Consider the following 17,500-nt stretch of genomic DNA (forward strand, 5'->3'; position numbering starts at 1 on the left):
TGGATAGTTCTGAAACTTAGTATAAGTTTTCTCAGGGGCAGACTTCCCAAATTAATATATATATATTTTGGAAATTTATAATAATTTTTTTTCTTTTTTATTTAAAAAGTTTAAATATGAATTGATCATTTAAATTTAAAATTCTATCTTCTCCTAGAGTTTTGAGTAGAACTTTCTGAAACATAGTAAAACTATTCTCAGGGTCAGTCTTCATAAACTAATAGAGAGAGATTTTGGAATTTATTATTTTTAAAACATTACATTTGAAATAGAAATTTAACATTGAAAATTTAAAAGTCTATCTTCTAGAGTTTTGATTAAACGTGGTACTATAAAACTCTGGGGCAGTTTTGTATAAGTATTCTCTGGGGCATTCTTCATAAACTAATAGAGATATTTTGGAAATTTTGAATTTGTATTAAATTTAAACATTTTAAATAGTATATTTATTTATTCGCAGCACATACTGACGAATTTGGGTTCATGTCTCGCCATGACTTTCGTAATCTCCGACGTGATATGTGCCGAGCTAGACAGTCCAATTCGAAATCGTCTTTTCTCTACAACTCTGTTCATGGCAGGAATCTCCACCATATTGCAAACGTATCTGGGCGTCAGGTAACCATTCGTTTTACGTTGGACTTGGTATGCAATGTCTGTGACACACCACACACACACACACACACACACACACACACAGAGGAGAGGAGAGGAGGAGAGAGGGGGACGGGGAGGAGAGAGAGGGGGGAGGTGAGGGAGGAGAGAGAGAGAGGGAGAGAGAGAGAGAGAGAGAGAGAGAGAGAAGAGAGAGAGGGGAGAGAGATGAGAGAGAGGAGGAGAGAGAGATAGGAGAGACTACACTCACAAAAACACAACACACACAGGGAGAGGAGAGAGAGAGAGAGAGAGAGGAGAGAGAGAGAGAGAGAGAGAGAGAGAGAGAGAGAGAGAGAGAGAGAGAGATACACTCACAGACACACACACAACCACACACACACACGCACGCACACGCACACACATACACACAGATAGAGAGACACAGAGAGAGAGAGAGAGAGAGAGAGAGAGAGAGACGAACATTTTATTCTTCACGGACTTGGTTTTCATAATAACGTAACACATCATGATGTGCGATTCAGTGATACATTATGCTCTTTACAGATTTCACAATAACATAACACATCATGATGTGCGATTCAGTGATACATTATGCTCTTTACAGATTTCACAATAACATAACACATCATGATGTGCGATTCAGTGATACATTATGCTGTTTACAGTTTTCACAATAACATAACACATCGTGATGTGCGATTCAGTGATACATTATGCTGTTTACTGTTTTGGTGAAGGTAGTGTCTTGTTTCAGATTACCGGTGTTTCAAGGCCCCTCGTCATCTTTTATTGTCCCTCTTCTGGCTCTACGGGCAGACAAGGCTTGGGCTTGTGATCGAGTCACAGGTAAACTATTTACCATCATTGAGAAATTTATACCACTTTTTTTAACAACATGTATGATTTGTATATTATAACAAGAAATAAAACTCCCTGGTGCCAGTGAATTACCAGAACGGTCCACAAATAATAATAATAATAATAATTTTTATTTTAGTTCAGTCATCCATAGAACACATAGAATTATACATTCAAATAATGTATAGCAGTAGCGGATACAGGGGGGTCCATGGGTCCGAGACCCTCCTCCCTTTTTGTAAATTCGAGTATGATGTGTTCAGCTGTAAGAGGCGCGCTGTGTAAAAAGAGAGATGAGTCATCACATTTGGACTCCCCCCCCCCCCTCCCCCCCATTTCAAAAATTCTGCATCCGTGCCTGTAAAGTGTACGTATATGTAGTACACTGACGGTTCACAACATTTTGATGGAGTGCAATGATTGTTAGCAGACGGGAAAAGAAGACAAAACGTGATGGAATCATTTGATTCTACTCTCAACTTAGTTTAATATACTTACCTGTGATATTTATATACTCGAATCTTTACAATGTTTTAAATATATATTAATGTTGATCATCAAACCATTCATATATTTTAAGACCACCAAATATGTCGTTAAACATTAACACAGTTTTGTTAAATCATAAAATGATGCACAGGTTATACAAAGCTTTTACTTATGATTCACATAAAACGTTTCTAACTAGACATTTCGGAATTTGACAAGTAAGACATGTTTTTTTTTTTTTTTTTTTTTTTTTTTTTTTTTATTAGAATATAATCCCAATATTTTATTGGTTCATGTACATTTACCTCCCATAAATTCTACATCTGCAAGTTATAATACATTTTAGCATTATATATGCTAAGTAAAAAACCAAAAACATTTGCACGAAAGATACATTTTTGTTTTTGTATCTATATTTTTCCAGAGAGTTGTAAGGATATGTTTGCAATTCCCGTAGTCTTATCTAGAGAAGGAATGGTATATAAAAACAAAGACGAAAATATGCCATTTTATTTTTAAATGTTTTTATTCAAAATGGACGCTCCTAGGATCTCCCGCTAGTTATATTACAGCCCTATGCCCTGAACTGTTTTTACTGCCCACTCCCCCTCCAGTTATTTTAATAATGGTGTGGCCTTGATCTTACCTACTGTTTTACATGTTCACAGCCGACAACACAACATACAGCATGATGCCGGAAGACAACTCCACTATGGCGATAACAAAATTTTCACAGTCAGAAAAACTTCAAATGGTAAGATTGAAATTGTTAGTGAACAATGGGTGAACAATGGGTCGAGTTGGGGTGGGGTGTTGTATGCAGGATTGTAAATTGTTTTAAACCATATGATTTATGTAATTAAATGTAAACCCTAACCATTGACCTTTGTTTTCCGCCAAAAGACTTCTTAACTTACAAGTTGGCATTTGTGACAACTACCGGCCTCGGTGGCGTCGTGGTTAGGCCATCGGTCTACAGGCTGGTAGGTACTGAGTTCGGATCCCAGTCGAGGCATGGGATTTGTAATCGAGATACCGACTCCAAACCCTGAGTGAGTTCTCCGCAAGGCTCAATGGGTAGGTGTAAACCACTTGCACCGACCAGTGATCCATATCCTGCCTGTGGGAAGCGCAAATAAAAGATCCCTTGCTGCTAATCGGAAAGAGTAGCCCATGTAGTGGCGACAGTGGGTTTCCTCTCAAAATCTGTGTGGTCCTTAACCATATGTCTGACGCCATATAACCGTAAATAAAATGTGTGGAGTGCGTCGTTAAATAAAACATTTCTTTCTTTCTTTTTTGTGACAACTCCATCTGCAGGGCGCGCTCTGTTTAAGTATGGTACTGAAGAATTTGTCCCCTGAATACTTGTTGTGCTATATCTGATTCAGAATACCATTATAATGTAGTAGTGTAGGTATAAAGTGCTCCTACTGGCAGTAGCTAGTGGGAATTTCCCTATTAGCTCAGTTGGTAGAGCAATGGATTCTCGCACTGAGAGTCTTTGGTTCGAATCCCCTCAGTGGAGGTGGATATTTATCTGTTAGAAAACATTAGAGCCGACGTAGGGACCCTTGAGATCATGTGACTACTGTGGATCGGGACTGTTTCAGCATGCGATTGGTGGTGATTTGTTGTTGTTGTGTTTTTACGTTTGTGCCATATGACAGTTTGGTGAACTTTTACCCGTTGTGCCATGTGACTGTTCCCTGAACTTTGATCTTGTTTGATGTGACATCCTGTGAACTTTGACAATTTGAGACGTTTGAACTATTATTATGAAAAAGACTTGATTGCATCCAGCTTTAGTTTTTTTCAACATTTCAGTGACTTATTGATTGTGTGTTGTGTTTTATTCATGTGTTTGATATGAAATGTCTGCATTCATATTTAATCTGTGAGTATTATATATTTTTATTATATATTCTTATTCATTTGTTTATTTATTTAGCATACATAATAATTGTTACTCACAGTTGTCTGCAGAGACATTGCTGAACGTTTTCATTATGTACTCATAAATTACATTTAGTAACTGATTATTATTATTTATTTTTTTTGAGATTAATTATTTATTTTGGTTTATTTTTGGAAATTAAGTTAATCATTTTTATTTTTTTAATCCGTTACACAGTTGGTTACATTGATACCAGTAAATGTAGTTTGATAGTTTATGTAGAGATTATTATTATTATTTTTTTTTTTGGATTATTTTTTCACTATACTGTTGTGTAGTTGACTAATAGATTTATTATTTGGTGACTTTGTAATATTAAATTTTGTGTATATATATTTTTTAACATTGAATTGGTAATAAGTGTTTGAAGATAATTTAAATTTAAAGATTAGTAAAAGAATATTTTTGTTTAACATTATTATTATTTTAATTTTCATTAATTAACTTTGTGTTTAATTATTTAAATTTAAATTTGAATTTTGTTTTCAGTTTTGTTTGTTTAAAACAGGACGTATCTGTCTTTATAGACTAATATAACTCTTAAAGGAATATTGTCTCTAAAGATATATACAAACTTTTATAACTACGTTTTAACTGCTTTCGCGTTAATTTAATTTATTTACTTTGACAAACTTCCCCTGCGCGTGCTGTAACCTCACCGTGGTGCAGGGGTGTAACATTCTCTTTGAGAATGGCCAATACAGCACAAATTGAAGTTTAGAGTAAAATTCGGTGTCCGTAAAATTCTGTGATATTTGTATTTGTATTTTTGGCACAGTTCTTTACACTGTTTTTGTTTAAACCTTGAATTTTTATATTGATGTTGATCATCACTTTATTTATTTGCATTACCATAGTTTGACACCCAATAGCCGATGTATTTTTCGTGCTGGGGTGTCGTTAAACATTCATTCATTCATTCATTGACAAACTTTTGTTTTGTTTCTGAACATTCCATTTAAATAGATTTAAAGTTTTATTTAAGTTTGACATATTTAGTTTTCTGTTTAGCTAATGTTATTCCAATTTTGTTTATTATTTCATTACTTCAGTCAGTTCTTAATAAATAGTGCATTCAGTTTGGATCACTCTTTGTTAATAACAGGCCAACATTTACTAATTATGTAAGTTATTAATTTTGTATATTCAGATTACCATTGAAACACCTTTTATGAATGTATGTAACCACTCGTTTGTACATATTAATTTAGCTCACCTACATTGACTTAAGTTATATAGAAACACATATAGTATATACATTATAAACATCTGAATCGTGATGTGTTTACAGACTTGAATTTATAATTTGTATTTTATTGTCTGTTTACCAATTAGTTATTTGTGGTTGATATTTATATTTTATAGAAATATGTCATGATGCTGGTTGTTGTTGTCTTATAGTTTTTATAGCTATAGGTACCGGTACCAAATTAGTTGACATACATTTAGTTGACTTACTTAGTTTGATATAAAGTTTAAGTAATTTAGTGATTGTTATGTAGACTATTACCATTTAGTATATAAACACAAATTCTAAACATACTTAATACTAAGCCAACATTATTTAAAGATTTATAAAATAACTTTATTGAATTTAAACTAATAAATTTAAATTAGACAATTACAAATTTAGTGAACCGTTATTTTGAATAAATAGTCTATATTTAATTATAAATAGTTAAAATATAATTTAAATCTGAAGTTACAAGTAGGGTTTGTGATTATTTAAAACGAAAACTCAAATAGTTTAGATATGTGCACATTACTAATATGTTTAGACACTTGCACTTAGTTTTTACTTCAGGATGATTTTGGTTTTTGTGGTTGGCTGATATTTCTTCACTCTGATTTTTCTCCCTTCTTTTCAGTTGTTCTTAAGTCTAGAAAGCTTACTTATGTAAGACTTCCACTTTTTGTTTTTTGTAATACAGATTATTTCCATCATACATTGAAACACACACACACACACACACACACACACACACACACACACACACAGACACACACACACACACACACAGACACAGACACACACACACAGACACACACACAGACACACACACACACACACACACAGACACAGACACACACACACACAGACACACACACACACACACACACACACACACACACACACACACACACACAGAGACACACACACACAGACACACACACACAGACACACACACACACACACACACACACACACAGACACACACACACAGACACACAGACACACACACACACACACAGACACACACACACACACACACACACACACACAGAGTCATGGGGTAGCAATATATTTGGTTCAAATTTTATATTTGACTTTAACATTTATTTTAGAAGCTTGTTTTTTCAAGTTTCTAAAGTTTGGATGAATTTTTGTTTTCAGGTTTTGCTACTCTTGGATTAGATCACTACAATGCATTTGTAGTTTGTAGTTGGTCACCGTACATTTAGCATTTCTCTTGTTGTGTACATTTATTTTCAGGTTTGTTTACGTTTGTTGGGAGATAGTGTACTTTTAGTCATGAGTCTTGAGGTTGTTGTTTCCCCTGATGATCATTTAGTGCAGTTTCTTTGATGTTTGGAGGTAGTTGTTTTCTACCATGGTTAATGATCTATCATGGGAGACTACAATCCGGAAGTTATTCAACAACTGAAAGAGGCGGTACTCCAACTTTCAAATAAGTTGGATAGATTTGAACGGCAACTGGATGAGGATGAAACAGAATTTGTCTCCTCGAAGTCGCCACGCTCCACCCCAACATCCACTTCAGACCATTTCTTTTCTGAATCTGAAGATAGACTTCCTCAATGCTATAGGTGTTCACAGTATGGTCATATTCAGATGGCATGCAGGGTACGATTAGATCACTCCAGACGATTTTAACAGGAAAATGTTAACTTTCCTGTTTGTAATAACATGTCTGTCAGGTCTTGTTGGTGATACCAGCGAAGTGACCGTTAGCATTGATGGGAATATTTGTAGAGGTCTTCTCGATACTGGGTCAACTGTTTCCACTATCAGTGAGACATTTTACAAACAGTTTCTTTCTAATTCAAATGTTCATCCTTTGGAAACTCTGTTGGGCATTGAGTGTGCAGATGGAGAGAGTTTACCATACAGAGGATATGTGGAAGCAACTCTTATGTTTAAGGGTCTTCTTTCAGAAAATCCTCATCACTCTGTATTTTTAATTGTTCCAGATAGCAAGTACAATAGTGATGTTCCAATCTTGATTGGTACTAACATACTGACACCAGCTCTTGATGATTGCCGCAAAGAATACGGAACTCGTTTTCTTCAGTGTGCCAATCTTCAAACTTCTTTTTATTTGGCTTTCAGGGCAATTGTTTTGCAGGAAAAGGAGTTGACTCGTAACAAGTTTAGGTTGGGACTTGTGCGAAGTGCTACTACCAGCAATATCATCATTCCACCAAACCTAACTGTAATTCTGAGAGGTTACATAGACAACGCTCTGAACTTGCCCCCCCCCCCCCCCCCCATATATACCGGGTCGCGAGCGACCGTGACTTTGGTGTACGAGGACGTGGACTCCAATAAGAAGAGGAGAGGACGAGGGGGACGGAAGATGGAACGCGCTGCAGGGGCGGCTGGGGGGGGGGACCAAAGCTGGCGGCTCAACCGTCAGTGGTAGTTCCGTCTGCGTCGCCGCCCCCCCCCCCCCACACGCTTCACCATCGAAGAGGAAGAAGACGCCACCAGCTGAATCGACCGCGGAGGTGACGAGCGACCTGTTGGACACTGCCATGGCCCAGTCGCCGCCACCTCGATACACTTCTACTCCAGCGCCTCCGGTGAAGCGCCCTGCTGTTGTTGTTGAGGCGACGGCGGCCGTCAAGAGGAAAGCAACATCTCCTGCAAGCCAGCCTGTCCGACAGAGGACACCCCTGGAGGACGTAGATACCTGGCAACTGGCCTTGGAGAAACTTAGGGCTCAGTACCGGGACTACGTCCAGGGCGACACGACCGACACGGCGAAGCTGAGAGGCCGGTTTTGCAACCAGGACTGGAGACCGCTGCCAGACGGAAGCCACTTCGAGCTCCACAACATTCGGCTCCAGAGCTCAGCGACGGGACGCATCGTGACGCACCGGCGCCAGCAGACCTACCGACAAGCGATCCTCCTCTACGAGATGGACAGTTCAACAATCCACAGGATCGTCAAGACGATCTGCGGCGCCGGTCATCAGTAAAGTAAAGTTTGTTTTATTTAACGACGCCGCTAGAGCACATTGATTTTTGATTTTATCATCGGCTATTGGACGTCAAACATATGGTCATTCTGACACTGTTTTTGATAGGAAACCCGCTGTCGCCACATAGGCTACTCTTTTACGACAGGCAGCAAGGGATCTTTTATTTGCGCTTCCCACAGGCAGGATAGCACAAACCATGGCCTTTGTTGAACCAGTTATGGATCACTGGTCGGTGCAAGTGGTTTACACCTACCCATTAAGCCTTGCGAAGCACTCACTCAGGGTTTGGAGTCGGTATCTGGATTAAAAATTCCATGCCTCGACTGGGATCCGAACCCAGTACCTACCAGCCTGTATACCGATGGCCTGCCACGACACCACCAAGGCCGGTCATCAGAGATCTGCTCTCTAAGAAGCAACTCATCCCATCGCTGACTGCAACTCCGAACATCGGCTCGCCGTAGTCGCCAACCTCTCCCCTAACGGCCTTAACGAGGCCACTCGCGTGGACATGCAGATCGGATATATATATATATTAGTAAATAGTCCGATCCTCTCTTCTTTCTCTTATTTATTTTTGGTCTGTCCTTCAAAAATGCTCCAAATTATATAAATATTCGGCCGAGCAGTCAATTCATTTTATTTTTGGCTTGTAAATTATTATTTTTTATTTTTATTTTGTTCTAAAAAAAATTTTTAATCCTACTAAGTTCTTTTACTAATTGCTATTTTCAAAAAACTGTCCATTCACCGCCCCCCCCCCCCTCCCCGTTAAACTAATTATCTATCTATCTCATTTCTTTTTGACCGCCCAATCTAATCTAGCGACCAAATTTAATGAGTAGATTTTTAAAAATGAATTATATTAATTAGAGATGCGCATCAAATTTTTAAAGGCCCACTGTTTAATTTTTGGGACGGACATGCTCGAAACTCTAGTGGTATATGAGCATGTAAACTTAAACCTCGACTTTTCAGGCAATATGTCTGATTCACCCTACTGATATATATATATATATATATATATATATGAAGGGCCCATGGGAACCTGTGATGATTTATTTTTAGTAAGGTGATGTTTTTGAATTTTAACGCTTATAACTCTGCAGTCGTGGAATATTTATGCCCAAGAAAAAATCATTTACCAACTACTTTTAATGGCCTACCATAATTATAGGTTTTTAATTTAGAGTACCATTGTGACCTTGACATACACAACCGTTATAATACTGACTATATATATATATACTAGATAATCGAATATGAAAATTTAAATAATGGACAATAGTAGTTAACAATAAATAAATAAATATTTTCCAGTGTTTCTTTAGTTCCTTGATGATATACTATTTCTGCAGAAATCTGTGTTATCAGAAAGCATAATAGTTCAGCTTAATTACATTATCTATATATCCTTGTACATGAAAACACACACACACACACACACACACACACACACACACACACACACACACGACATTTTAACATTTAGAATTATTACAAATAATGTAATTAACACGTGAGAGGCATACAATTGTCATTAACTCTTGATGTAAAGGAGCGTCAATAAAATGCATTTCTTTGGAGTCCAAAAGTAGAGTAACATTTTGTTTCTGATTGGCGAAAACATGTGTACATTTAAAATATCTTAAAATTATCAGCCGCACAAGAATGAATATGTTCTATTCCTTGGACGGAAGCGAGTCAAGAGATGGGTAGTAGGGCGTTTCGATGTTATGCTTTTTGGTTAACGACATTCTCGACGGCACAACATTATAGTCTGTACATGATATATAAATGTACATAAAGACAAACTGAAAAGCCCTACCAATCATCCCCTGACTCACCCTGTCTCCGAAATGGTAAATAACTAAAATTAAATGGCCAGCACAGTAATAAGTAATCATACATCAGTTTTGTAAATGTTATCTTGCATGTTATGAGTATTTTCATTTTCAGTTTTGTAAATGTTATCTTGCATGTTATGAGTATTTTCATTTTCGGTTTTGTAAATGTTATCTTGCATGTTATGAGTATTTTCGGGTTTGTAAATGTTGTCTTGCATGTTATGAGTATTTTCAGTTTTGTAAATGTTATCTTGCATGTTATGAGTATTTTCATTTTCAGTTTTGTAAATGTTATCTTACATGTTATGAGTATTTTCATTTTCGGTTTTGTAAATGTTGTCTTACATGTTATGAGTATTTTCATTTTCGGTTTTGTAAATGTTATCTTGCATGTTATGAGTATTTTCGGGTTTGTAAATGTTATCTTGCATGTTATGAGTATTTTCGGGTTTGTAAATGTTATCTTGCATGTTATGAGTATTTTCAGTTTTGTAAATGTTATCTTACATGTTATGAGTATTTTCATTTTCGGTTTTGTAAATGTTGTCTTGCATGTTGTGAGTATTTTCATTTTCAGTTTTGTAAATGTTATCTTGCATGTTATGAGTATTTTCATTTCTTTCTCTTATTTATTTTTGGACTATCCTTCTGAAATGCTCCAAATTATATAAATATTCGACCGAGCAGTCAACTCTTTTTATTTTTGGCTTGTAACTTTTTCTTTTCCTTTTTTAAAAATTCTATTAACTTTTTTACTAATTGCTATTTTCAAAATTCTGCCCATTTTGAACTCTACCCCCCCCCCCCCCAACCACCACCCCTCCATCCCGAGCCAGGCTACCGATCTTATCTAATTTCTTTTTTACCACCCGATCTAATCTAGCGATCAAATTTAATGAGTGGAATTTTCTTTATTAATTATATTAATTAGAGATGCGCATCAAAATTTTAAAGGCCCACTATTTAATTTTTGGATGTAAATTTAAAAATTGTCCGCTTAATTTTTTTCTCTCCCGGGACAAGCCCCTGGCTATCCAGAGACAGGCGTCGGGACGGACATGCTCGAAACTCTAGTGGTATATGAGCATGTAAAAATTATTCGCACTCGCTCTCGCACCTCCCATAAATACCACATCTGCAAGTTTAAATACATTTTAGCATTACGTATGCTAAGTAAAAAACCCAAATCAATTTGCACGAAAGACACATTTTTGTTTTTACATCTGTATTTTTCCAAAGAGTCGTAAGGTAATGTTTGCAATTCCCGTAGCCTTTTCTAGAGAGGGAATGTTATATAAAAACAAAGACGAAAATATGCCATTTTACTTTTTAAATGTTTTTATACAAAATGGACGCTCCTAGGATCTCCCTCTAGTTATATTACAGCCCTATGCCCTGAACTGTTTTCACTGCCCCCTTCACCCCTCAAGTTATTTTAATAATGGTGTGGCCTTGATCTTACCTTCTGCTTTACATTCTCACAGCCGACAACACAACATACAGCCTAATGGCGGAAGACAACTCCACTATGGCGATAACAAAGTTTTCACAGTCAGAAAAACTTCAAATGGTAAGATTGAAATTGTTGGTGAACAATGGGTGAAAAATGAGTCGAGTTGGGGTGGGGTGTTGTATGCAGGGTTGTAAATTGTTTTAAACCGTATGATTTATGTCATTAAATGTAAACCCTAACCATTGAACTTTGTTTTCCGCTAAAAAGACTTACAAGTTGGCATTTGTGACAACTCTATCTGCAGGATGCGCCTCGCTTGAGTGTAGTACGGAAGCACTTGCCCCCTGAAAACGTTTCGTGATATTTCCGATTCAGAATACCATTATAAAATGTTCTATGCACTATTCTAGGTCTGTTAAGCAGTAACTTAATTTTCTTTTTGGACACAGAGAACGTATACACAGATATCAACAGGTTTAAAAAAGATTTTTAATCCAAATATAACGTTCATAAATAATGTATGTGCATTATGCGTATGTTACAGGGAATATGTACCATCATGGATTATGTATAATCCCTCGACTTTTCAGGCAATATGTCTGATTCACTCAAGAAGTATGTATAATCCATCCTACTACTAATATATATGAAGGTTCCACGGGAATAACCTGTGATGTTACATTTTTAGTATGGTGATGTTTTTGAATTTTAACGCTTATAACTGCAGTCGTGAAATATTTATGCCCAAGAAAGAATCATTTACCAAATACTTTTAAAGGCCTACTATAATTATAGGTTTTTAATTTAGTGTACCATTGTGACCTTGACATACACAACCGTTATAATTCTCTCTCTCTCTCTCTCTCTCTCTCTCTCTCTCTCTCTCTCTCTCTCTCTCTCTCTCTCTCTATATATATATATATATATATACATATATATTCACCTTTATTTTGTTTACTTGTGTGAAGTCCCTTTCGGTTTTTCTCGCCATTTCAACGAGATCCAACAATAAGCATGACACTGTAACCCACTTTAGTCCTACCCTCCAAAATTAATTGGATTGAAGAATATATATACTAGATTATCGAATATGAAAATGTATATACTGGAGAATAGTAGTTAAAAATAAATAAATAAATATTTTGCAATGTTTCTTTAGTTCCTTAATGGTATACTATTTCTGCAGAAACCTGTGTCATCAGAAGGCATAATATATAGTTCAGCTTCATTACGTTATTTATACATCCTTGTGCATGGAGACAAACACAAAACCCCCAACATTTTAACATTAAACGGACATTCCTGAGTTTGCTGTATTGTAAGATGTTTCCGACTAAAAAATTATTTCTACGATTAAACTTACATATTAAATATATTTTCTTGTTTAGAATATTAGTGTCTGTATATTCAGTTTGTTTCTGGCCGTCTTGATGTTTATAAGAAGCTCAAGCTGGATTTTGTCTTCAAATAATTTCGTACGTACGAAATTGTTTTATATTTTTGGAAATAAAATGAAATTTAACCTACTGCAAATATTAGAACGATCAGAAACACATTTAATATACAGCCACTAATATTTTATGCAGAAAAAAATATATTTGATATGTAATTACAATCGTCAAAAAGTATCTGTTAGTCGATAACATCTTAAAAATTGCAGCAAACTCAGGAATGTCCCTTTAAGAATTATTACAAAGAAATAATGTTATTAACACGTGAGAGGTATGTAATTGTCATTAGCTCTCGATTTAATGGAGAGTCAATGAGTCCAAAAATAGATTATTATTAACATTTTGTTTTTGATTGGCGAAAACATGTGTACATATGAAATATCTTTAAATTATCAACCGCACAAGAGTGAATATGTTCTATTCCTTTGACGGAAGCGAGTCAAGAGATGGGTAGTAGGGCGTTTCGATGTTATGCTTTTTGATTAACAACATTCTCGACAGCACAACATTATAGTCTGTATATGATATACAAATGTACATAAAGAGAGCACCTACCAGAGCATAACCAAACACTGAAAAGCCCTACCAACCATCCCCTTACTCACCCTGTCTCCGAAATAGTAAATAACTAACATTAAATGGCCAGCACGGTAATAAGTCGCCTAATCATACATTTTATCAATCTTTTCATTTTCCGTTTTGTAAATGTTATCTTGCATGTTATGAGTATTTTCCGTTTTGTAAATGATGTCTTGCATGATATGAGTATTTTCCGTTTTGTAAATGTTATCTTGCATGATATGAGTATTTTCCGTTTTGTAAATGTTGTCTTGCATGTTATGAGTATTTTCCGTTTTGTAAATGTTGTCTTGCAGCTGTCAGGAAGTCTAATGGAGGCATGTTATGAGTATTTTCCGTTTTGTAAATGTTGTCTTGCATGTTATGAGTATTTTCCGTTTTGTAAATGTTGTCTTGCAGCTGTCAGGAAGTCTAATGGTGGCATGTTATGAGTATTTTCCGTTTTGTAAATGTTGTCTTGCAGGTGTCAGGAAGTCTAATGGTGGCATGTTATAAGTATTTTCCGTTTTGTAAATGTTGTCTTGCAGCTGTCAGGAAGTCTAATGGTGGCATGTTATGAGTATTTTCCGTTTTGTAAATGTTATCTTGCATGTTATGAGTATTTTTATTTTCCGTTTTGTAAATGTTATCTTGCATGATATGAGTATTTTCATTTTCCGTTTTGTAAATGTTATCTTGCATGTTATGAGTATTTTCCGTTTTGTAAATGTTATCTTGCATGATATGAGTATTTTTATTTTCGGTTTTGTAAATGTTATCTTGCATGTTATGAGTATTTTCCGTTTTGTAAATGATGTCTTGCATGATATGAGTATTTTCCGTTTTGTAAATGTTGTCTTGCAGCTGTCAGGAAGTCTAATGGTGGCATGTTATGAGTATTTTCCGTTTTGTAAATGTTGTCTTGCATGTTATGAGTATTTTCCGTTTTGTAAATGTTGTCTTGCAGCTGTCAGGAAGTCTAATGGTGGCATGTTATGAGTATTTTCCGTTTTGTAAATGTTGTCTTGCAGCTGTCAGGAAGTCTAATGGTGGCATGTTATGAGTATTTTCCGTTTTGTAAATGTTATCTTGCATGTTATGAGTATTTTTATTTTCCGTTTTGTAAATGTTATCTTGCATGATATGAGTATTTTCATTTTCCGTTTTGTAAATGTTATCTTGCATGTTATGAGTATTTTCCGTTTTGTAAATGTTATCTTGCATGATATGAGTATTTTTATTTTCGGTTTTGTAAATGTTATCTTGCATGTTATGATTATTTTCCGTTTTGTAAATGATGTCTTGCATGATATGAGTATTTTCCGTTTTGTAAATGTTGTCTTGCATGTTATGAGTATTTTCCGTTTTGTAAATGTTGTCTTGCAGCTGTCAGGAAGTCTAATGGTGGCATGTTATGAGTATTTTCCGTTTTGTAAATGTTGTCTTGCATGTTATGAGTATTTTCCGTTTTGTAAATGTTGTCTTGCAGCTGTCAAGAAGTCTAATGGTGGCATGTTATGAGTATTTTCCGTTTTGTAAATGTTGTCTTGCATGTTATGAGTATTTTCCGTTTTGTAAATGATGTCTTGCATGATATGAGTATTTTCCGTTTTGTAAATGTTGTCTTGCATGTTATGAGTATTTTCCGTTTTGTAAATGTTGTCTTGCAGCTTATAGGAAGTCTAATGGTGGCATGTTATGAGTATTTTCCGTTTTGTAAATGTTGTCTTGCAGCTGTCAGGAAGTCTAATGGTGGCATGTTATAAGTATTTTCCGTTTTGTAAATGTTGTCTTGCATGTTATGAGTATTTTCCGTTTTGTAAATGTTGTCTTGCATGTTATGAGTATTTTCCGTTTTGTAAATGTTATCTTGCATGTTATGAGTATTTTCAGTTTTGTAAATGTTATCTTGCATGTTATGAGTATTTTTATTTTCAGTTTTGTAAATGTTATCTTGCATGTTATGAGTATTTTCAGTTTTGTAAATGTTATCTTGCATATTATGACTATTTTTATTTTCAGTTTTGTAAATGTTATGTTGCATGTTATGAGTATTTTCCGTTTTGTAAATGTTGTCTTGCATGTTATGAGTATTTTCCGTTTTATAAATGTTGTCTTGCAGCTGTCAGGAAGTCTTATGGTGGCATGTTATGAGTATTTTCCGTTTTGTAAATGTTGTCTTGCAGCTGTCAGGAAGTCTAATGGTGGCATGTTATGAGTATTTTCCGTTTTGTAAATGTTGTCTTGCATGTTATGAGTATTTTCCGTTTTGTAAATGTTGTCTTGCAGCTGTCAGGAAGTCTACTGGTGGCATGTTATGAGTATTTTCCGTTTTGTAAATGTTGTCTTGCAGCTGTCAGGAAGTCTAATGGTGGCATGTTATGAGTATTTTCCGTTTTGTAAATGTTGTCTTGCAGCTGTCAGGAAGTCTAATGGTGGCATGTTATGAGTATTTTCCGTTTTGTAAATGTTGTCTTGCAGCTGTCAGGAAGTCTAATGGTGGCATGTTATGAGTATTTTCCGTTTTGTAAATGTTGTCTAGTATGTTATGAGTATTTTCCGTTTTGTAAATGTTGTCTTGCAGCTGTCAGGAAGTATAATGGTGGCTTCACTTGCGGAAGTAATCGTCGGCTGCACAGGAATGGTTGGACCCTTACTTCGCTTAATCGGCGCCATGACTGTGGCCCCTACAATCTCTTTGATAGGGATCTCTCTCTATAAAGTGACCATCATCTATGCCCGATCTCAGTGGGCCATAGCTTTAGCGTGAGTTCTATTAATTAAAATAAAATATTTAAAAAATTAAAAACACATTGTGTCAATTGGCAGGATTCGAACCTACTGCACCTCATGGCATTTGACAGCCCGCAGTCTTAACCACTTGGCCAACCAGGTCTACCACAACGATGTATTGGTGCGAGTTCTAACAAACCTTTTTAATAGCACAGTCTGGTTGTCATTGTACTTATGAAATAAAATTCCTACAAATGACACAAGCAATTAAATAGGTCATACTTTATATCACCCGTATACCTTTACACAACCTTTCTTTATTTTGACGTCTTGTTTGTGATCCAAGGTCAAAGTTAGCATGCGTCCAGATGATTAATGATTCGGGCAATCAAAACATCGCTGCTCTAATCGTTCAAGCAACTCAATAAGTCTCTACATCCTGGAATTCAAATTTACTGTCCGCAATATCTGATAACCTCATTATAAAATGTATTATTTATTTATTTATTTATTTATATAAATATTTATTTTGAAATAAACACCTACATAATTAGCTCGAGTCACCTCTAGCCCTCCTTTATTGATATACAGCATATCAATTAGGGTAGGGCTAGAGGTGATTTGAGCTACTCCATAATGTGAGAAGCTTTTATGTTCTTAACAACACTGTATCAAATGCATACATCACTTCGAGCTTTGAAATTTTATAAGCGCGAGTCCCGGAAGCTGAGGGAAACTGAAAAACACCTCGCATTTAATCTGAAAACGTGAGAATGATTTTACCCGTGCTGTTACTATATTTAGCCAAGGACAGCAACCGCATACAATGTTGAAACTGAATGTAGCATTCTGAATTGTAAATGTTTTACAAATGCGAGTCCTTAGACAAAAATCACAAATTGGCGTTGTATTGTCAGAAATAAACTTACAGGGACATTAAAGACTGTTCAAACTTAAAGTTTGTTTTGTTTAATGACACCCCTAGAGCACATTGATTTATTAATCATCGGATATTTGATGTCAAACATTTGGTAATCTAGACATAGTTTTAGAGAAAAAAAACCCACTACATTTTCTCATTAGTAGCAATGAATATTTTATATGAACAATCCCACATAACAGACATGATAGCACATACCACAGATTTTGATACATCAGTCGTGGTGCACTGGCTGGAACGAGACATAGCCGAATGGACCCACTGACTGGGATTGATCCTAAACTGACCGCACATCAGGAAAACACTTGACCACTGGGCTGACTTACAGATCTGAATAATGTATTTTCTTACACATCCTATAGAGTTAAT

The 17,500-nt window shown here is 35.7% G+C and overlaps 1 protein-coding gene across 1 annotated transcript in view; it reads left to right on the forward strand.

Annotated features, from left to right (window-relative positions):
- The window catches only part of LOC121383582 (solute carrier family 23 member 2-like), a 20,345-nt gene that overhangs the window by 687 nt on the left and 2,158 nt on the right, over nt 1-17,500 (forward strand). Inside the window, exons 2-5 of the mRNA XM_041513671.1 lie at nt 461-618; nt 1,373-1,464; nt 2,634-2,719; nt 16,043-16,224. Of these exons, the coding sequence (XP_041369605.1) occupies nt 461-618; nt 1,373-1,464; nt 2,634-2,719; nt 16,043-16,224 (518 nt within the window). The remainder of the gene's footprint in view (nt 1-460; nt 619-1,372; nt 1,465-2,633; nt 2,720-16,042; nt 16,225-17,500) is intronic.

Source organism: Gigantopelta aegis, chromosome 10, assembly GCF_016097555.1.
Source record: "Gigantopelta aegis isolate Gae_Host chromosome 10, Gae_host_genome, whole genome shotgun sequence".
NCBI classification, from domain to species: domain Eukaryota; kingdom Metazoa; phylum Mollusca; class Gastropoda; order Neomphalida; family Peltospiridae; genus Gigantopelta; species Gigantopelta aegis.